The 22,614-nt window shown below is 48.6% G+C and overlaps 2 protein-coding genes and 2 pseudogenes across 3 annotated transcripts; 3 read left to right on the top strand and 1 right to left on the bottom strand.

Moving 5' to 3' along the window:
- Positions 1 to 1,136: 1,136 nt before the first annotated feature.
- On the top strand, positions 1,137 to 5,011 carry LOC117835809 (glycerol-3-phosphate acyltransferase RAM2-like; annotated as a pseudogene).
- Positions 4,969 to 14,141, bottom strand: LOC140221244 (probable prolyl 4-hydroxylase 7; annotated as a pseudogene).
- LOC117840475 (uncharacterized) lies at positions 14,016 to 17,560 on the top strand. Of its 2 annotated transcripts, none has more exons than XM_034720985.2 (8): positions 14,016 to 14,265; positions 15,522 to 15,602; positions 15,691 to 15,779; positions 15,862 to 15,936; positions 16,036 to 16,127; positions 16,209 to 16,445; positions 16,623 to 16,700; positions 17,174 to 17,560. In XM_034720985.2, the coding sequence occupies exons 1-8, from the start codon at positions 14,140 to 14,142 to the stop codon at positions 17,284 to 17,286; spliced, it is 891 nt and encodes a 296-aa protein (XP_034576876.1). In that variant the 5' UTR covers positions 14,016 to 14,139; the 3' UTR covers positions 17,287 to 17,560. The 2 variants fall into 2 exon arrangements, with proteins under 2 accessions (XP_034576876.1, XP_034576875.1); XM_034720984.2 differs by having other exon boundaries at positions 14,018 to 14,265; positions 16,036 to 16,136.
- A 1,232-nt stretch (positions 17,561 to 18,792) lies between these two features.
- LOC117837141 (protein SULFUR DEFICIENCY-INDUCED 1) lies at positions 18,793 to 22,266 on the top strand. The gene is made up of 3 exons (XM_034716726.2): positions 18,793 to 19,145; positions 20,954 to 21,322; positions 21,456 to 22,266. The coding sequence occupies exons 1-3, from the start codon at positions 19,014 to 19,016 to the stop codon at positions 21,915 to 21,917; spliced, it is 963 nt and encodes a 320-aa protein (XP_034572617.1). The 5' UTR covers positions 18,793 to 19,013; the 3' UTR covers positions 21,918 to 22,266.
- Positions 22,267 to 22,614: the final 348 nt, after the last annotated feature.

Raw genomic sequence — 22,614 nt, forward strand, 5'->3', positions numbered from 1 at the left:
CTTACAACGTGGACTCTCCCAATTGAATACTTCCATCTATCGACCGCTCACCAACTAACTACGTCGCGCGCTGCTATATAATCCCTGAACAAACTCGTTAGCAACCATGCTAAGTTGCTAACAGCACCTAGCTAGCACAGTAGCACTACCAGAAAAAGTGGATTTACTACCGATTGGGAACTCCCCTCTAGTACCGGTTGACCAACCGGTACTAGTCAATCGGTACTATCGGTACCAGAGGGTACCCCTCTGGTTCCGGTTGGAATAACCGGTAAATAAAAAAAATAAATTCCTCCCGACCCCGCCCCTCCCCGCCACCAGCCCCTCCTCCCCCCACCCCCTTCCCCGCCGTCGGCCCCTCCACCCCCGCCGCTGGCTCCGGCTCCGGCCTCCTCCCGGCCCCCTTCGCCTCCACTCACCCCCGCTGTTGCCATTGCCATCCCGCCGCCTCCTCCTCCTCATCATCATCTCCCTCCTCCTCCGCCCCTCCCCACACCGGCCCCCTCCACCCCCGCCTCCTCCTCCTCCTCCCGCCCCCCTCCGCCTCCACTCGCCGCCACCGCCGCCGCCTCCTGCAGATCTAGGGAGAGAGAGAGGGGGGCGCATCCCGCCATCCCGCCGCGCCACCAAACCGCCGCCGCGCGCCATCTCGCCGCCGCGCCTCACCCTAGGCACGAGGTGAGGGGCGATCGGAGGGGGAAAGTGTGGGGAGGCCGAGGGAGAAGGCGCGCTAGAGGGAGAGGGGCGCGGTGCCGGTGGAGAAGAGGAGCGGAGGGAGAAGGAGGAGGGAGAGAAGAATAGAGAGAAGAGGAGCGGGATGGAGAGAGAAGAGGGCGTTGTGCTGTGCGGAAGAGAGGAGAGAAAAATGGAAGAGAGAAGGAGGAAGAGATCGAAGGAGATAAAGCATTGCGCTGTGCTGTGTGGTGGCAGGAGAGAGAGGAAGATAGCTAAAAAATTCTAAGTTCTCGAGGCAGACGTGGGAGCAGCCTCTAGTATTGGTGGGTAAGCCCATCCGGTACTAGAGGGCCTCCGGCGACTCTCAACTTTGGAACCGGTACTAATACTAACGTTACTACCGGATCAAAAACAACTGGTACTAGGTTGAGGATGAAAGGTCATTTTTCTAGTAGCGTAGAATGAACGTTGCTAGCTGCGAGCCGTTCCCGGTGGTGGCCACGTGCGACGCGTCGTGCCTCGGCGCCCAGTCGACAATCGTGTCCGACCTCGACGGCACGCTGCTCCGTTCTCGCAGCGCCTTCCCCTGCTACGCGTCGCCGTCGAGACCGGCGGCGTGCCGCGCCTGGCCCTCTGAAGAATGGCAATTGCCCTTGAGATTGTATTGATGTTACAGAGGCCTTATATGGGCAGTACAGGTACAGAATGTTGTACTTATGAACGGTAGAGAGGAGGTCAAAGGGAGCTACATCTAAGGAGAGTCCTACATCTAAGGGAAGCCTTGCATGTCAAGTAGAGGACCGGTTCTCCTGGAAGCCGTTGAAGAACGTGTGCTGTTGGTGCTGAACGTTGCATTCCAATACCCTCCTCCCGCTGCTCGCGCCGGTGGCCTCGGCGCTCCGCCACCTGGTGTCGCCCGCCGCGGGGGTGCGGGTGCTCATCTTCGCGGCCACGGCGGGGGCGCGCGGGGCGGACGTCGGGTCCGCCGCGCGCGCCGTGCTGCCCAGGTTCTACGCCGGGGACGTGTACCCGGGCGCGTGGCGCGTGCTCGCGGCGTGCGGTGGGAGGCGGCTGGTGCTCACCGCCACGCCGCGGGTTATGGCGGAGCCGTTCCTGCGGGACTGCCTCGGCGCGGATGCCGTCGCGAGCTCGCGACGGGGCGAGGGCGCGCCACGGCGTGGGTGTGGACGCTCGCCGAGGCGTGCTCGTCGGCGAGAGGAAAGCCAGAACGCTGAGGGAGTGGATCGGCGACGGTGAGATGCCGGACGTCGCGCTGGGCGATCGGAGCTCGGAGCTTCAGATAAACAGCTTTGTCAGCGGAAAAATAAAAACAAACGCATCGTTTAGCTTAGAGCTGGGACGTGCCGGTACGGCCTGGCCCTCTCGTGCCTCGTGCACTTCTAGGCACGCCACGTGCCGGCATTTTTTTAATAATGGAAAGAATTCCAGCTTCATCCGAAATCAGTCCACACATTATTACACATAGTAAACTAACGCTACACGCACCACCGCATAAGGTTTAAATAGAGCATCTAAACTATCAAAAGTCAATTCGTAAACTAAACATCCATCCATGGGAAGCAAAAAATTGAAGAGCCGATGTCTCCGGTGAGTGGCGTGCTAGGATCATCATCTCCTTTATCTCCACTACGCTGCAACTGCGCTCACTACATTCCCCTGAAAAGAACATACATAAAAGTTTTTGGTCATTTATAAAAACAACTTCATTTCTTGTGAGCCAAGCACCCTGGCAATAAGTGTGGGTTTGATTTTTTGCCCCGACCTTTGCAACCAACCATCGATGGAACGAAATCCTCAGAGTTCTCAAAAATAATATGTACTGCACGCCAGATTATCTGGCATATGAACACTAAGAAAACGATGAATAGTCTCTTCCGCACAACAAAAGCTACAGATCTTGTTACCATTCTAACTTCTCTTAGCTAGATTGTCTTGTCGTGACATGTGGCATGTCACGTCAAAGTCTTTAGCACGGCTCATGGCACGCCAGCATGTTATCATGCCGTGTCAGTCTAAGCACGACCCTAGCAATACATGTGTTTGTTTTTTATTGGTGTTTATTTGCTTGCAAATACTTTTGCTCTCGTACGTAGAAAATAATTTCTAAAATTAATAGAGGAAATAACCGTATTATATAAATGTTGTACCTAGAAAATAATTTCTAAAATTAATAGAGGAAACAACCGTATTATATAAATGTTGTACGTGAATGTTATGCCTACATGTGACCATACGATAATGCAGCATTATTACGTTATGAATGACCATTATCACAATTCCATAATTGTAAGGTAGATTTTGTGGGTTTTTTTTCATGGTATTAATTATGTTAGGCTACATAACACATAGAACAAATGATGTTAGGATGATATAAACCTACAGATGTGCTAATGGGTCATTTTCGTGCCGTGCTGGTCCAAGCACAGCTCAAAGATACGTGTAGTGCCGTGTCGTGCCACCTATCGCCCCGAGATCCTAGGCGCGGCATGGTCCTCGCATTCGTGTCATGCCGGCACGGCCCAAATTTTATCGTGGTGTGTTGTGCTTTAGGCTATGCTAAAATGTCATGCTTCGTGCAGCCCACAAATAGCATGGTCCAAGTCTCAGCTCTTTAAGGGTATGTTTGTTTGAGCTGCAGCTTTTGAGCTTTTGTGAAGCTACTGCTGACTTTTTAATTCTGAAAAGCCAACGCTAGCTTTTCGAAGATGTATTTGGTTTTCTGAGCTTAGAAAGCTACGAAAAGATTATAAAAATGAGCTTTTTAATTTTTCATATAAACTTAGATTTTCTGACCTTCTAGCTTTTCAGAAGCTGCGCTCGTGTCACGTGTCCACTGCTCTATGGTACTGTACCGTAGGAGAATTTGAGTACTCTATGGTACTGTACCGTAGGAGAATTTGAGTATGTCAGCAAGTTTTAGTCAAGTGACATATGGAGACTCCTGGGACGGAGGAGACGGTGATTTATCCTCTCTCTCTCTCTCGCGCGCGCGCTACAGCAACTCACTTATTGATAAGCCAATTACATATGGACCCCACTTGCCAGGCTTCACGCCGTTGATTAGTAAGCAAACAACACTAATTTAGAAGATTTCGACCTCACTCGTCTAGAACATTAAGCAAGTTGAGGAGCTATATTCTCTATTTATCTAGAGTCTAAGAACCTATAAGACATAGCACATATTGCTAGTGCAATTTACAATTTTTTTCTTTTTTCTTCTAACCGATAAGGATGAGATACAAACATTTTTCTTTTGAAAACGCAGGAGGCCTACCTCGTGCCGAGGACGCCGGTGGAGGCCGTGCACGTAGACAAGCTGCCGAAGCGGATAATCTTCCACGACGGCCGCCTCGTGCAGCGTCCGACCCCGCTCGTCGCGCTGCTCACCCTGCTGTGGTTCCCCATCGGCCTCCTCCTCTCGCTCGTCCGCGTCGCTGCGGCGGCGCTCCTCCCGATGCCGTGGCTCCACGTCGTGTTCCGCGTGCTGGGCGTGCGCATCGTCGTGAAGGGCGCGCCGCCACCGCGCGACCCGGGGCGCACGGCGGGCGTGCTCTTTGCCTGCTCCCACCGTACGGCCATCGACTCCGCCGCCCTCTCCATCGCGCTCGGCCGCCCCGTGGCCGTCCTCAGCTACTCGGTCTCCCGCCTCTCCGAGTTCATATCTCCGATCCGTTCTGTGCGGCTCACCCGCGACCACGGCACCGACGCCGCCACCATGAGGAGGGTGCTTGCTGAGGGCGACCTCATCATCTGCCCCGAGGGGACAACGTGCCGGGAGCCGTTCGTGCTGCGGTTCTCGGCGCTCTTCGCCGAGCTCACCGACGACATCGTGCCAGTGGCCATGGAGTGCCAGATGAGCATGTTCCACGGCACGACGGCGAGGGGGTGGAAGGGCATGGACCCATTCTACTTCTTGATGAACCCGACCGCGGTGTACACGATCACGTTCCTCGACAAGCTGCCGCACGAAAACACCTGCGGCGGCGGCAAGTCCAGCCACGAGGTGGCCAACTACGTGCAGAAGCTTATAGCCTCCACGCTCTCGTACCAGTGCACAAGCTTGACTAGGAAGGACAAGTACAGGGAGCTCGCCGGCAACAACGGCGTGGTCGCCGTAAACACGGCGAAGAATCGCTTCGGTTGATAGAGAGAGGTCTCTTGTGATTTGTAAGAACTTCCTGGCCGGTACCAGAACAGCTGTACAATAATCTGCCTTGGGTGATAACGTATATACATACTCTTATACGATGAAAAAGGCAAGTAATTTGGGTTTCAGAACCACAGCTTTTCTTTATTCTGATCATCAGCCATTGAATTCAGAAGTTTACAGCTACACTGCACACAGGAACCAGGCGAGTCTCTGGTACCCACCATGTATTCCGGGTTCTTCGCACACTCCCCGGCATCAGCCCACTTTGGGCACATATCATCTTTGTCTCGGCATTCTCCAGTCGTTGCCTTCGGGGAACCGAAGGATCGCACATGGATCCATTTCGTCGCCGACCACTTCTCGCCCTCAATGACAGGGCAGCTCCCATGCAAGCTGTTTGTGTCCGTTGTCGTGTTGGGATGGAGGCTGAAGAACAGCAACGCGTCGCCCTTCACCGGTTTCACAGCCAATATCAAGCCAACATTACAGCTGATGGGCCAACTAACATTCAGATTGCCGCCAAAACACATTTTTGTCTTGAATTATCAGGATGAACTGGAACTATATGTCATGTCACTATACCTGCATAACCCAATCGTGCACATTCAGACCATGTATGGTCTTTCTCCTGTGTCAGCTGGTCCTGTGTGGAAAACCCGAAGTCATTGCAGAGAGGTCTCTGGAAATAAAGCTAGTACAAGATGAGAAGGTAAATTACCTCTGAATTTGGGAAGATGGTCTCTCCGCCCATCTTGACATCGGACAGGTACACGAGTACTGGCAATTCTGTGCCCTCCAACGGCTTGATTCTTTTTTTTTTAAACGAACCAGGTAGGAAAGCTCCCGATTATAACATCAACACCAACGGCTTGATTCTGTTTATCACTGAAGTAGTCAAAGTGCGGCTCGTACTTCTCACCATTCTTATAGCGTAGTACTTGAATGGGTTCTCCGTGTTCTGAGCATTTCAGTATATAAGAAAAAGAAAAGACTATGACATTCAAAGAAAACAGTACAAACATATATGCTCTGCAGTATAGAAGATAAGTATTAGTAATGTATATCCATGGCAGTGTCCAGTGCATTCTACCTGGTGGAAGGAAGGTCCAAGCAGCAATCCTGTCCTCTATTCTTGCAACGACTTCATCCTTCAAATGGATAGGTAATAGGTAAAAAATACAAACCAAAACGTTGTTCAGATTAATCTAACATGAGGCTAACATGATTATCTCCTTCCACTGTATAGTACAATAATGATAAACCATTCCGAGTCACCTGAAGCTCCTGCTCTTTAACCCTTGCTCTAGTACAGTAGTCTTTATTAGGACAACGGAAACAACCCTGAATTCCCTAGCACTGAGCTTATACACCAGAATCACAATAGTCACAAAATAATTTCCTCCACAGTAACCAATACCATCTGTAAAATTGGAACAAGATTCCAAACAGCGTCATCTGCCTCTCAAAAGAAAATTTGGCATCAGAATAAAATCATTAATCCATTTCTCTTGAGTTTGATGAAATAATCCATAATCCAAATAGTGTATGCATATCCCCTTCAAGGACATGGGCTCTCAATGCAGTGGTACATTAATAATACATGATCAAACAAAAGGGTGACAAGTCGCCTTTCCCAGGAACGAATTTGCAAGTGAATGAAATCTCGAACCTCCAACAAGAGGACAGAAAATTCTTCCACCCCTAAAATGTTTCAGATAAAAGAGAGTCTAGTATCCCCAATTCCCCACAGCAAGCCGTCAGAACCGAACAAATGTTTCCCGACAATTCACAAACGGGTTGCCGAGATTGATGGCCTGAAGCCCTGAACACACGCAGATCTCCACAAAAACGGGAAGTACGAAAGTTCATAGGGCCCCCTTTTGACGTTTAACTAGGCAAACATTTCCGCCCGCAGCACAAGCCTTCAGATCATCCACAGACCACACTCATCCATCAACCGCCCAAACATGTCTCCAGCCCACGATCAAGGGAGGAGGGAGTTGGGATTCTCACCTGCTTCTTGGTAAGGAACACGCCGGAGCTGGTCCTCGCCCCGCTCTCCACGTTCTTCCCCGACTCGCGTCCACCACCATCGACTTCTCCAGCCTGCCCTTCTTGGCCTTCGGAGCTCACATCCAAGAAGCCACACGTCAGCTCAGCCAATGGGCGTACCCGGTACGACGGTGCAGCCAATGGACGACGCGGGTGGGAGAAGCAGGACAGCGACGAGAGCTCGACGGAAGGGGAGAGCCATGCGGCGGCGGCGGGGACGAGATGTCACTTGTCAGGCTCCTCGTCGTGGTCAATTACGGAGAGAGAAGCGGGCTCACAGAAAGCGGCCCCACGACAAGCTGACGTCGGACCGCGCGGAGTGTCGGAGAGAGAAGCGGGCTCATAGAAAGCGGCCCGGCGCGTCGTTCTCGAAGTTTTCCGGACTGCTTGCTGCGCGGCGGCGCCGCGCTGGACCATATGGGCCGCCCGCCATTAGGCCCATATCTTGTTACAGTACCCAGGCGCAAATGGGCTTCAATCAGGATAATTTATCGTGTGCTACAGGAAGCATAATTTTGGTGAAGCCCTGCCTATTTTTATCTCTACCACATTGTTTATTCCAACCGTCGTGGTGGTTTTGCTAAAAAATCCCTCAACCTTTTCGTAATCAACCCACAATTCTTGGAATAGTACTAGATGATTTGTAAAAAGATCCTCAAACTTTACTGCAATTGACCCGAGATCTAGCCTTTCCTCCTGTTCTTTTGTCCCGCCCACACAGCGCGCTTGCCGGCGAAGGCGTGGGACGTTCGCGTAGCCAACCCTCCCTACGCTCACCACGCACTACTGCCGCTCGTCCTGGCGGGCTGCTGCTCCCTCGGGCTAAACACCCTACCCACCACATGGACCTAAAAGGTGAGGAGAGAGGAGGAAGGGGAAAAGAAACAAGGAGCCGAGTGCCTCCTTGCAGTCAACCAAGTAGAGCCATGTGCCAGCGAGGGCATGGCGCCAGGGAGGGGGCGTAGCGGCAGTCGGCAGGCAACGCAAACAGGAGCGGAGGTCGGGACCTTACACCCCTCTCTCAATGACGTCCATCCCCTTCAGATCCGGAAGGCCTCCACATCTAGCAATTGGGGGCTTGATTTTGTGCTTGATTGGAACAATTTGGAGTGGATTATAGAAGGGAGGTGGATGGAAATGAGAAGAGGAGGAGGACGCACTCTTGCTCATGGCAGCCTGAGGCGCTGTGGCCTAGCGCTCGAAGCAGGAATGAGGCTAGGCACGGGAAGGACGAGTGCATGCCTGGGTGACGACAAGGACGGCAAGATGCGTAGCGCCTCGGCGATGGCGAGGATGGGGCAAGATGCAGGTGGCGCTGATGGACGAAGAGGCAGCAACTGACTGGATGACGATGAGTATGGGGGAAATCGAATGAATGGATAGAGCGGAGGTTAAGCGGTGATTTTTTTAATTTCCATGTGTGTGTCCCATGCAATAAACATATGGCATCAAACCACCCACAAATATCTTCTACTACTATACTTGCAAAAAGAGTACTACTAGAGCCAATGCACCAATATATTGTCAAGCGAAGCCAATATATCAGGAACAAGCGAATAATAACGTAAGAGCAAGTAAGGATTCGTAGCAACACACGGATATTTCTACTAGTATATATAAAAAGGGTAATATGTACAATGGAATTACGCAGGCTTGGTGTTGTTGATACCTGTATTGCATCGGAATATTGGTCTTATTTGGCCAAATTCCAGAAAATATTTGGTTCATTTGGAATTAGGTGTTTATAGCTTCAAAAAATCTTGAAAAGATACATCGGAATGTTTAGATGAATCATTGTATTCATAGTTTAGACTAAGTACAAATATTTAAATCACCTTTTTTTAGTGTCCAAATTGCAGATACATGCCCAATTATGTAAATTTTAATTTTGGATTCCACTTGCATGATCTTTGGTATTTTTTTATTTAGAAGGGTGACACCATACATCAAAATGTATAAATTACTAAATGCATCCCGTGGTTTTCTTGTAAAAGGATTGCATTTTCTCTTTTTTGTCGACATTATTTTTCCCTTTGCTTCCCAAAAAAGAATCAAGAAACACTAATGGCAACCCTTCGAGTTGATGAAATTAATAAAATTCTCTGCAGTACTATCATGTTAGTATTTAGTGGGCACCAAATAAGAATAATAAGAAACATGTGCATTGCTATTTTTATACACGTAAATAGTGGCATGAATTTTAAAAAGGGTGAAGGAAGTGAAGAACAATGATTGTGTTTTGACTTTTGAGTGTGCAGTCTTTTTATTTGGTCTTAGTGCTTAAGTTTCATTTTTTTAATTGTAGCACTTCAATATTTCAGCGAGATACATCAACATACAATTGCTTGGACTTGGTTCATCAAACTTCGTTCCATCCAGCAAATAGACACCATAGCACTATCAAGGTCCTCGCCCGCTTTGGTGCTATGATTTTGTTTCTTTCTACTAAGTCCATGGCATATAAAAATCGAGGTTTGTGGTGCATGCACTTGATCGGAAGTTTGCCCGAATCAGTTAGAAATTGTGTCTAAGAATATGAAAACCCGCAGTATCTGTTCAACCCATTCTTATATGATTACCCTCACGGCCTCACTAGATTCGACTGGAGGATCAATATAGACCATTCATCATGTTTTACCACGCAAACACATCAACGTTCATACAATTTTTTGGACCAAAAGACATTTAACAAAGTGTCATATATACATCTATGGTGGGCATATCTATAGGCTCACCAGAAGATTTGGATAGTTCTAAATATGGGGTTGGACACGAGACGCATCTGACATGGCGCAGAACGACGTAGTCTACATGGAAAGATATGAACTAGTCGATGAAAAAGTACTTGTTGTAATAAGGGTAGAACTCCTCTGGTCGTATCCGACTAGTATTCTTATAACCAACCGACCTGTAACTTTGCCCCCGACTATATAAGGCAAGGTAGGGACCCCCTTCAAAGCATTTCAATCCAACCAACACATGTCTAAATCGTGTGTCTGCGTTTACCTTCGAGTTCCTGATCTTGATGAGTCCCACTAACCAAAACACTATCTCGGGCACCCCCATCGGTAGGTTGCCGGGTCTAAACACCGACAGCTGGCGCGCCAGATAGGGGCCCTCGCCGAGAATTCACTGGCGAACTTGATGGCACAAGTCATCATCAAGCCACTCGTCGCATTTGAAGCAGGCGTGACGTTCGTTTTCAGCTCCTGGGTTTGCATCGCAGACGGCACTGGAAATTTCTGCCGCCACATTGCGTCGATCCCAGAGAAGAAGTAGCAAACCATGAAGCTCCAACACCGAGCTCTAGAGGATCTCGTCGAGAATTTTGGTGAATTTTCAATTTCTGACCTAGTCAGGGGCTGGGGGGGACGAGTCAGAGTTCAACTCAACTTCTTCTGTCGGTCAGATTGACTTTCACGAGCTGGCGCATAAGCCATTGTGCAAGTCGGATTACCATCAGAGTTGATTCCCATTCGGACTCCGCAATACGACTACTGTTTGTCATGCTGCCCTATCCAAATTACAATCCGATACGGATACGATTTAGGATCTCAACTACTACTCAGATTCGGACGAGGAGACTCCTTTATCAAGTCCGCAGCAGAGCCTGGTAATCACATCAACTCCTCAAGACAGATTTGTCTACTGGCCTAACATGAAGCCACCTGGTTTTACCAAGGATGACGATTCACGTCTCATTACCTACCTCGACACTCTCCCGTACCAGGAGGGAGCTCCTTTGTCGCCCATCTACGAGGAAGGTGGCACCACGGAGGTTATCACTTCAAACTCCAGAGAGAGAACTCTCTGCCGTCATTACTGGACAAGAGGATGAAGAAGAAGAGCGACGGAACAGAAACCTGAGACATGAGCGTCACCCAAATGATGTCTCCCAGCATGAGCTCATCGCCAACGTTATCGGAGAAGAGAACAAAGCTCAAAGAACTCGACGACAAGCAAGAAACGCCGCAAGCGCAAAGCGCCACCGCCACCTTGTAGCATATCTACCAATCTAGAACCTGGATCACCTGCACGATGCCTCAGAATAAGTACACTAAACATTGGCTGAACTGGCGGAACTCGCGTACGAACAACTCGATCAGCAAAATCTGATACAGTCAGTCCAACGCTCCGCATCCCAGCGAAGTTAACACGGCAACAGCCATAGAGGCCATCCGTCCAAACCAAGTCAACTCGGAGGCGCCAGACCAAGCCAAGCTGGAGCTGAAGATAGTTGGGTAGGACCCTCGTGAGGCTGTGGCCACCATGGGGCTAACCCAGGGCCTGAACACCCAGTAGGAGACCTCCGCAACAAGATCAACGCTAGCCACGATACCCGTACTATGATCAATGGACAGCGCCGCGAGCGCAAGCAAGAAGTTGAACACCCAAGGGATGTTATTGACGGATTCCCCGCCTTCTTCAGATGTGTGATAAGGATAACTCTACCGAGAAGTTCAAAACCCCGGCCATCACCAAGTACGATGGCAAGTAAGACATAGTCCAATGGCTCCGGTGCTCCTCATTGTCGGTACAATCAGCCGGGAAATCGATGACACCAAAGTCATCTACTTCCCCATCTGCATAGAGGCGGTGTCACTCACATGGCTCGAATCGTTGGATAAGAACTCCATCGACTTGCGGAAAGATCTCAAGGTGGCTTTCACCAACAACTACGCGGGGGAATTGCAGTGTCCTGGCAAAATGATCAACTTACCTTAGGTTGAGCAATAAGAAGGCGAGACCTGCGAAGCTATTTACGTCACTTATTTGATAAGAAGGTCACAATCGTGGATGTCACGGAGCGCTACATCATTGACTACTTTCAGAACGGCCTCCACGACTGCCGGATGTTTTAAGACTTCGACACAAGATGCCCCACTGATGTCAAATCTCTCAAGATCATAGCATAGACGTGGGTAGATGAAGAAGATAAGGAAATCGAAAGGTTCGAGTCCAATTGCAACAAGAGCCAGAACAATGGCCAACGCAACGACAAGAAACACAACGATCGCCCCAACAATAATAATCGAAATAACTACTCGAGAAGTCAAACAGCTCAAGCCAAACAATACTGTCGCAGCAATCTCGCAGTCGTCCAAGGAAAGTGGCAGCAAGAACCAAGATAGGTCCTCGTTTAACGAGCTCCTGAAGAAAACAATGCCCATGACATCCATACCACAAGCACTCTGTGTTAGATTGTTTCAGTCTACGGAGAGTCATGAAGGACCTGCCAGAGCCATCTGGTACCAAAGACAAGGGTAAGGCTAAGGAAGAAAAGGACGATGGTGACAATGGCAAGTTCCATAACTCATCCAACACCATCAACATCATCTTTGGCGGAACCCCGGGTACTGCTACTAAGCAGTCCCAAAAACTCACTTTTCGAGAGATAATGTCCATTGAATTTGCGGTGCCAACGTTCCTCAAATGGTTCGAGGTGCCAATTACCTTCTGCAGGAAGGACTAATGGACTAGTTTCTCAGACCCAGGATGGTATCCCCTCGTCCTTGACCCGGTCGTCGCTGGCTCCGAACTTACCAAACTACTCATCGACGGCGGCAGCGGTCTCAATATTCTATTCGTCAAGACACTGAAGAAGATGGGCATCAACGTCACTGATATGCTCACCTAACGAACTCTCCGTTCTATGGGATTGTTCCGGGCAACACGGTTGTACCCCTCGGACAGGTGTTTTTGCCAGTTACCTTTGGGACCAAAGAACACTACCGGACAGAATACATCCGGTTCGAGGTGGTGAACTTCGAAACATCATACCACGCTATCCTCGGTAGACCAACAATGGCGAAATTTATGGCCATCCTGCACTACATGTACTTAGTTCTCAAGATGCCAGGACCCAAGAGAGTAGTCTCCCTGCGCGGAAACTTGAAGAGGTCGTACGACTGCGACACAGAAGCCGTGGAGCTAGCTGCAACTACTCAAGTACCAAACTCGATGATGCAAGTCTTCGCCGCGTCCAAGAAGCTGTCCCCGTCAGAACTCGAGATTTCACAAAAGAAGTCGGGGGCAACAAGGTCAAGACGACAAGTGAAGTAGACATCAAAGTCAATTACCTTGAGACTGGTGATGTAGCTCCAAGACAACACGGATTGGCACAGGATTGGATCCTAAATAGGAATGCGCGCTCGTCAGCTTCCTCTGGGCCAACTGAGACATCTTTGTGTGGAAACCAGCGGATATGCTGGGGGTGCCCAGGGAGTTGATCGAGCACTCACTCAACGTGAATCCAAAAGCTACACAAAAAGGCAATGCCTACGATGATTTGCCCAAGACAGAAGGTAAGCCATCAAGAAAGAGCTGGCCAAACTACTCATGGCGGGCTTCATAAAAGAAGTCTGTCATCCAGGGTGGCTCGCCAATCCCATCCTGGTGTGAAAGAAAAACAATAACGAGTGGAACATATGTGTCGACTACACAAACCTGAACAAGCACTGTCCAAAGTATCCCTTCAAGCTCCCTAGGATTGATCAAGTCATTAACTCCACAGCTGAATGCGCCCTGCTCTGTTTTCTCGATTGCTACTCAGGGTATCACCAGATAGCTCTCAAGGAGGAAGAACAGATCAAAAACGTGCTCATCACCCCATGCGGAGCTTTTTGCTATACAACAATGTCTTTCTGGCTGAAGAACACCGGTGCGACGTATCAATGGGTCATCCAAGAATACTTTAAGAAGCAGATACACCGCAACGTGGAGGCGTACTTGGCCGACGTGGTCGTAAAGATCAGAAATCCCGACGACCTGTTTGCGGATCTAGAAGAAACTTTCGCAAGTCTGCGAGAGTTCCGATGGAAGCTCAACTTGATAAAGTGTGTCTTCGATGTGCCTTCCGAACGGGTTCATCGTTAGTTATCGAGGCTTCATGGGTTCATCGTTAGTTATCGAGGCATTGAAGCCGCTGCTTATATGCTATATGCTATTCTTACCATACGTCAACTCCGTATCGATAAAAGAGCAAGCCAAATATTCCATAATCAGGAAAGGAAAAAAATGCGAATCTCTATGCACCTGCGCAGCCAGATCCCTCCCTCCGTCAGAGCGGCCGCCACCCACGGATGCCGTTAAACCCTAACTCCAACCTCTTGCCCTATTTCTAGGGTTTTACCCGCCCCAACAGCGCCCCTTCCTTCCCCTCCCCATCCCCCTTCAACAACAGCAGCGCCGCCGCCGCCACCGCCACCGACTCTCCGGGAGCGTCGCCGGGGTAGAGCGCCATGGATCGGTACCAGCGGGTGGAGAAGCCGCGGCCCGAGGCCGCCGCCATCAGCGAGAACGAGATCCGCATCACCACCCAGGGCCTCATCCGCAACTACGTCACCTACGCCACCTCCCTCCTCCAGGTACCGCGCTCCTCCCGTAGCCGTCGTGCCGTTCGACTCATCGATCCCGTACGCGCCGCTTCCGTCTATATGCTTAGGCGCCGCGTCAGACCAGATCCCGCTGCCGCTTTTGGATGGCTGCAATAATTGTTGAGCGCGGGATGGAAATGCTTGTTGGGTTGGAACGTGTTTGGAAGTGAGGGTTTTGGATCGGGGCTCGAGTGTTTTAGTGTACAGTTGTGGATTGCGGTCTGTGTTATATAGCTGGGTAGTTGATGGCGGCGTACGCCTGCTGCGGTATGTCTTGAGTTATGCGATTTGCTCACCCTTTGTGTTGTGGCGCATCAAAGCCTCAGAAATTTCTGGCAAGGTGATATTTTCCCCCTCTTCCAACAAAGGGATGGCATTTGATGGAGCACATACGGGTGCTGCAGCTGTGGTTTATTTTGTCTACCATTAATTCAGGACATAAAGAGATGGAGGCAATTTTTTATGCATGATACCTTCTAGAAATATCCATGCTCTAGCTATTTGGAAGGTTTTTGTGATATGTCCTGTTGCTGCTACGCAGCCTACGCGTGTTCTTGTTTAATTGGTGCATAGTGTGGTGGTTACGGAATACACATTGTAGGTTGGGTGTCGACAATTGATTGCGTGTGCTCTGTCTGGAGTGCAACTGGCAACTGTTGGCGCGGAGTGTCCATTGCAGTCTAACAGTAAATGTGCCTCTTAAGGGTCTGGTGTTTATTAAGCTATTGTAATTGAACTGTGTGCTTGTTGCGTATTTCATTCAGCCTGACTTCATGCTGCGCAGAATTGGTTCAAGGTTGACATTCTTCTTTGTCTGAACTGTTCATTGCAAAAACAATCATCAGGGAGTTGTGCTCCCACAACGCCATGGCCAACTGTTTGCTAATGAAAGGATATGATATCCAAATCAAAATAGGAAATATTCTTCATGGCCACATAAAGCTGGTTTCCCTCGCACTTTGCTTTCCTCTTGTCAATCCAGTTTTGCTGTAACACTGCCACCTAGGCTAATTATTGAACGTCATGCCCTGAGACAGTTAGAAGCTGTTGTAGCCCATGTGAATTCCCTTTGTGATTTTTATGAAGACATGAGATTGCAACCTCAAATTTAGGAGTGAGCATGCCCCCGTGCATAAATAAAATTAAATATACAGTATCATCCATATTCCTATGATGTACCATGCCAATTTCTTCTATTGGGCACTCAATATATGCATACTATGAATCTCATAGGCTCTTTAAAGCAGGAAAAACGGGTTAAAGAAATTGTGCTGAAGGCTATGGGCCAGGCTATAAGCAAGACAGTGGCTATTGCAGAGATCATAAAGGTTGGTTTCCCAATTGTCATTTGCTGTCTAGTTCTAGTCAACATCTTCCTTAGTGTTTGGTTTGACTTGTATCTCTACTAAACTGCAGAAGAGGATTCCTGGGTTGCATCAAGATGCAATAATCAGTTCTGTCAGTATTACTGATGTATGGGAGCCCATTGAGGAAGGCCTTGTACCGTTAAGTTTCACAAAACCATTTTCTCTGTTGGTAAATTGTTGGATCTCTCTTTTGTTTCTTATTTATGTTGTATTGTTGCAGATTGGAGATGACTCGTCATGTTTCAATGATCTCAATTTCCTTATCGCCTAAGGAGCTTAACAAGAATTCACCTGGGTATTTTGTTTGTCTCGCTTCCTTTCCCAGAACTAGATTGTTTCTATGAGCACAGCAATGTTTAGTGTATTTCAAAGTAATGTTGTTGCTAATTTGCAGGTATCAAGCTCCTCTGCATTCTGAACAAGTTAAGCCACAAAGATACCAGCAACCTCAGCAATATCAACAGCACCAGCCAAGACAAAATCAAGGTCAAACAGGTGAACAAACTGCCAGGAAATTAGTTTCCATTTTGTCATTATAATTGCTAACATGTTTATAATGTATTGAAGATTCATATGGACGCGGCCGAGGTAGAGGCCGGGGACGAGGAAGGGGCTGGGGTGGCAGGGGTGGGTATGGTGGAGGCTATGGTGGATATGAGTACGATAACCAAGGAGGTTATGGCGGATATGGACACCCAGGAGGATATGGACATCAAGGTGGATATGGCAACCAGGGAGGATATGGCCACAACCAAGGTGGTTATGGGGGTTACGGTTACAACCAAGGTGGATATGGAGGATACGGTAAGTACTGACATGATGTGTTTGTTTACCTTATTGTTCAATTTGTTGACATCATTGAGATAACCACTATGCCAGGAATTCAGTACCATCAGATTGCTTCAGTTCATATGTACTTTTCCTGTGTTTCATCTTTTTGATTCTATACACAGCCATGCATGATAATATTTTTGTCATCAGAAAATGGTGGTGGCTGGAACTACAACCGGAACAGAGGAGGCGGTGGTGGCCGAGGGCGGGGCAATTGGGGCTATGGTGGTATGTACAGTCTCAGTAATCTGTGCTCTATAAATTTTTTTCTTCAGTTGACCTCTGTGTTGTCCACTTGTCCTTCTGATAATGACTTTTAAGGGTATATCAAGTAAACTTTGTAAGCACTCAAGTGTATGTTAGTTTTCTTTTATTTCCTTGGTAGATAGACCATCATGTGGACCAAGTTGCCATTCACCTCTTTCTTGGTCCCTGATAATGTGCACTGCAGTCATTTGCCAAGCAATAACTTAGGTTGGTAACTATACTGTAGCAAGATGGTTATTTAAAAATGTAGAATTGCATCATGTTGGGTGTTTTTTATTTTGATTGCTGCATCTGCATTAGCTTTAAAGGTACAAGCTTTAATTTTTAGTATCTTATTGGTGCTTGTCCTTTTAGATTAATAGAGTTTGCGAGGTCATCCCTTTCTGTTCCTTTGGCATCTTATACAACCACTTGTGGCGCTCAATTATACACAGGTCCTGGATATGACCGTGGTGGCAGAGGTGCAGGTGGCCCAGGCGGCAGGGGCTATGTGCGAGGCCGTGGACGAATGGGTGGTGGCCGTGGGCGGGGCAATCAAAACTACTAGATTATCAAGGGTTGGATGTGCCTAACCCTCTCCTGGTTTCTGTATGTCAATGGAAAGGGGAAAAAAAGATAAGGGCGCTTTCCATTGCTGGAACTGTAGTGCTGTTCCCAGCTTCTCCCGGATTTTAGTATAATGGTCAATGGTGCTTGTACCATTGCTTCAATTCTGTGGGATTTTGACATGAGTGTTAAGTTTTCCCTGGGACACCTTTCCTGTATTTAAGAGTGCATTTTTGATAGTTTATCAGTAATCCAGTTTCAGCCTGTTGCATTCCTGTGGATTTTCATGATAGTTAATAGTTTCATCCGATTGAAATAATTATCTAGAAAGCCATTTCTAAGAAAGTTTGGAGTACTCGAATTTGCGGCTCCATTGTCATACTCGATTTCTGATTACATTCTTGTAATCGCACTATATTTCCTACAATGTTGCTGCGATCCCAATTGTCGTTCCTTTTTACAGCTGAAGCCTTTAGAAGTTGACATCTCTTGGTGCACAGCACTGCCGTACGGCCTGAAAATGCATCTGTCATACAAGTTGGTTTTTTTGTACATGGACTGGAAACTGTGAACATGCGCTATTGAAACCTGAAAGTGGAAGGGACTCCCATCAGAAACTCAAGAGAATCCAGCAGGCATGACGGCGGCACCAACCAAAGCTCCTCCGATGTCTCAAGTTACTAAGACAGCTTATTAAAGCGCCGCAGTTGATCGACACAGCCTTGCTAGAGTCCGTATGCATCAGATGCTTCAGTTGAAAACCTGAACCAAATGTTTTCCAAATCTAGGTTTAAGCTTTTGCATGAACTGGATTGAACATACAGACTCGACGTGAAAATGCAATGAAAGGAGACTGTCGATTTTACAACAGTTTAACCAAAACGAGAAGTTTTGATGATTGGATTGTCGTCCATTCTTTAGTGGTAGAAGAAGCATGGCCCTCTATGTAAGTACTTCAGCCTTCAGACTCCGGAGATAAACTCATCATATAGTTTCTTTGCAGTCCCATGTTGAAACCACGTCATTGCAGTTACTAGATAAGATCGAAAGACGACGAGGCAAATATATCGTATCCCTTCGTCAAATTGCAGGTCATTTTATTTTTTTAGATTTATTTCTTTTACTATGTATCTAGACTACATTATATCTAGGTACATAGCAAATACCACGTATTTAGAAAAATTAAAATAACTTACAATTTAAGACGAATGAAGTAGCTATATACCAAAACTGTGCAAGCTTTTCGTGTACCCAATAACAACAGCGAGTTGGATGAGCGTGGCCACAGTAAACGCACGGAGAAACGCGACGGGCCGTCCCACACGACACCGGCGCCGCGGGCCCCTGCGCTAGCTCCGGCCGGATCTCCTCCCTCATGTGGATGGATCGCTCCAGTGCCACGTACTTTACGTCACGCGAAGGGGGTTCTTATCAGGCGCGACCAGCTACTGGACACGCCGCGATGAACTTGCCCCGCTATGCAGGCCCCGAGCCGACCACTGCGCCCGGTGAGGAGTGAACCTGGACGGGTCCCCGTCCACGTGCGCGGCCGCGGGCAGGTTCATGATCCGCTGCCGTCGCGGCTGGTTATAAACAGGGACGGCTCCTCCGCCTATCGCCATCGTGTCTGACCGTACGGCAGCAAGCGAGAGGGTGGGAAGCCTGAGCCAATCATTAGCTAGCTACTGCGTGCAGCTACCTCTGGAGGAGGAGGAGGCAGATCGAGGCATGGATCATCAGCATCAGCTGGTCGCCATGGCTCTGCCGGCGAGCCCGTCGACGACGACGACCGCGGCGCCGCACGTCGCGCACAAGATCCCGGCCGGCGACGGGCCGTACGCGAGGGCCAAGCACTTCCAGGTAAGAGCATCGTCCATCGATCTGCATGCTCTTCTTGAGGTTTAGAGGATATTGTGGCAATCCAATTAGAAATGCAAGCATGGTCCTTACTCCTTCGCTGGCGTGGTCGTCTCTAGGGATCTATGAATTGAAGGATAAGTAGCTCATGTGATAAAGGTTGGATTTGTGAGATGCAAGAATTTTTGAGAATAGTTTATTATCGGATAGTTGCCGAAGCTTGGTTGGTCTATGTTTTAATTGGACTTTTTTTAATCAGATAGTGCATCAAGAGGTTTATTTAACGATTTACAATATTATTTATACAAAATATTTTTTTAGATTAAAATTCTATCTACGGAACTGCTAGTGCCCGGTGTCGGACGGTTGAACGAGGAAATTTCCGCTGCAACACGCAACCTGTTGTATGCAACAACTAAGCATGATACAACATATTTTACAAATAAGTATTTGTATATCGTATATGACGAGTGGATGGGCATCTATACTAGGTGGAGGGGTTGAGCAAAAGCAGCGCCGGTTGCGAGAGCACCCGGTGGTACGAGATGAGAGATGAAGAAAATGAAAATCAGAAAAGAGAAAAGAGATGAAACAACTCAAATCAGACTGCAGCATAAAAAATTTCATAAAACAACATCTCGGTTTTACTCTTGCAACATCAATAGTAATAAATGAGAAATCATATATTGTAACACCTCAAATTTTTTAAGCAACATGGGAAATCATTTATTGCAACACCAAAAAACACTATTTGTAGCATCCAAAAATTACTGCAACAACTCTAATAAAAAACTTAAAAATACAGCATCTTGAATCAAAATCCCGCAACATCAAAAAACAAATGCTGCAATATCTTAGATTGTAAGGTATTCCAACAGATAAGAAGGTCTTGAAACAAAATGAAATGTCCACTGAAACATCTCGGAAGACCTATTGCAACATCTCGGGAGACCAACATATAAGAAGAGCTCTTGCAACAATTTTTTGCACCTGAATCAACATGAACACGACAAGCTTATTAATGAACATATTAGGGACTTCCTCCAACACGGATGTCGCCACCACCAAGGATGCCGACCTCCACCCACTGGCCGAGATCTGCGATTATGTGATGCATTCACACTATCCTGCTCGGGTTAGAAGGAGATTCGGTTGTCTTCGTCGCGAAGATCGGCGAGGAGATGCAACCTCGGCAGCACGCTCTCACCCTCGCTCACCGGCGGTCGATGCTGCTCAACTCGCAAAGCACCTCATGCTCCTTCTTCTCCGTGAGAGAAAATTTGTGAGGGTGGAGGGGGCTGCTCCGTTGTTGAGCATGCGTGACCGAGGGACTGGCGGCGGCATGTAGCCCGACGGCGTTGCTGGAGAGGCAGCGTTGGAGAGAGAGATGCGAAAGGAACGAATGAGGTAGAGAAAGGGGATCACAATGCATTGTTGGTGGGAGCCAGAAATGCGTGGATGAGAATAAGCAATAGGAAAGGTGGGCCTGGGCATGGGAGCGTCCGATGCCTCCGGACGACTATGGCGTAGCATTACTTATCTATCTATATTAGCTAGGCACTCTATGACTTTGTATAACCTAGCTAATTAGCGAAATCAACAAGGTTTCCTTGAAAGCAAAATGGTGGGATCAACACTCTTGTTTTGAGATATATAGCCGACATGCCTCCAACACAACGGCATACACATAAGCAAGGCAAAGTGATGGGATGGAGTACATACCAACTGACAATAAAGCACATACGAACACTCAGCTCGAAACTAACGTCAAAATTTGACTGACACGAGCACTTTTGCCGATGAAACTGAAGCTGGTGGAGAAGGACCTGGACGCGTCGATCGCGTGGTTCTGGAAGGCGATCAACACGGGCGACAAGGTGGACAGCGCGCTCAAGGACATGGCCGTGGTGATGAAGCAGCGCGGGTACCTGACCGAGGCCATCGACGCCGTCAAGTCGCTGCGGCATCTCTGCCCCAGGCAGTCGCAGGACTCCCTCGACAACATCCTCCTCGACCTCTACAAGGCCAGCGGCCGCACCAAGGAGGAGATCGAGCTGCTCAAGAACAAGCTCCGCAAGATATACCTCGGCGAGGCGTTCCACGGCAAGGCCACCAAGCGCGCCCGCTCCCACGGCCGCAAGATCCTCGTCTCCGTCAGGCAAGAAACCTCGCGCGTCCTGGTAAGAAGCTTTCATTCTTCGCTTTCAGGCCCGGCATCGACGATGCCTTTTACATGGAATGTATATATATGTATATATTTTTGAGATCTGACGCGAGCTTGGCCGGCCATGGCCATGGCCGTGCACAACACAGGGCAACCTCGCGTGGGCGTACATGCAGCAGCGGAACTTCATGGCGGCGGAGGTGGTGTACAGGAAGGCGCAGATGATCGATCCGGACGCCAACAAGGCGTGCAACCTCGCGCTCTGCCTCATCGAGCAGTCGCGGCTCGCCGACGCCGAGGTGGTCCTCGCCGACGTGCTCGCGGGGAGGTACCAGGCGCGCGACCAGCAAGACGGCAAGATCGTGAGGAAGGTGGGGGAGCTGCTGGCCCGGATCATGGAGCAGACGTCGCCGGGCGGCGGCGGCGGTGCGTACGACGGACGGCGCGGGGGCGAGAGCGATGAGGACGATGACTGGGTCGAGGACGAGATGTTGGCGCTGCTGGACGTGGCGGCGGTGAAGCAGTGGGTGGCACCGTACCGGAAGAGCAACAGGAGGCTTCCCGTCTTCGAGGAGATCTCGCCTATCTTCATGGAGCAGATGGCTTGCTAGAATCTAAAAGTAGCAGCATCTTTACTCTTTAGGAAGTGACAAGAGCTCCATGCATCCATCATTGATCGAGTCATGTCCTCGTCAGCTGAAGCTTTTGAATGAACTCGTAGGATTATATTCATTGGATGGACTCAAGAGATAGTTTGTGCAGTAGCATCAGGTAGAAATGTAAAGCGTGTACTTGAAGTGTTTGCTCTCTGTGCTTGCGTCTGAAGATGTTTTGCACGCATGTATGTGTGTGCGTGTCTTAGTCATGTAGTATGTGCATGTTTTGTTGATCCATACATAGAAATGCTCCCTTATTCGATCTCTGCTGGACATCAGAAATGGACAAATGGTGAAACATTCACTATAAGGAATCTAGATGTTCTAAGAGGTTCTCCATTCGGCATGGATGCAGATTCTGGAAAACATTTTCTTTTTTACCTTGGACATGGCATGAGGGTAAATGAGGCATCTTTTTTGAAGTCATACAACCATTGTCCATATTTATTTACGTTTTCTAGGCATTAGTTGAGTTAGTCAATATTTGCCAGCGAGGAATACTGCATTAGTTGAGTTAGTCAATATTTGCCAGCGAGAATACTTGCAGGGGTAGTTTAATGATGGGATTCATAGGCTCCCCACCTTAGAGGAATGCCCGAGGAAGCAGGAATGCCAGCGGTGGCAGAGTGGTTGTGGGAGGAAAAGAAGTAGG

This window comes from Setaria viridis, chromosome 9 (assembly GCF_005286985.2).
Source record: "Setaria viridis chromosome 9, Setaria_viridis_v4.0, whole genome shotgun sequence".
In the NCBI taxonomy this organism is placed as follows: Eukaryota; Viridiplantae; Streptophyta; class Magnoliopsida; order Poales; family Poaceae; genus Setaria; species Setaria viridis.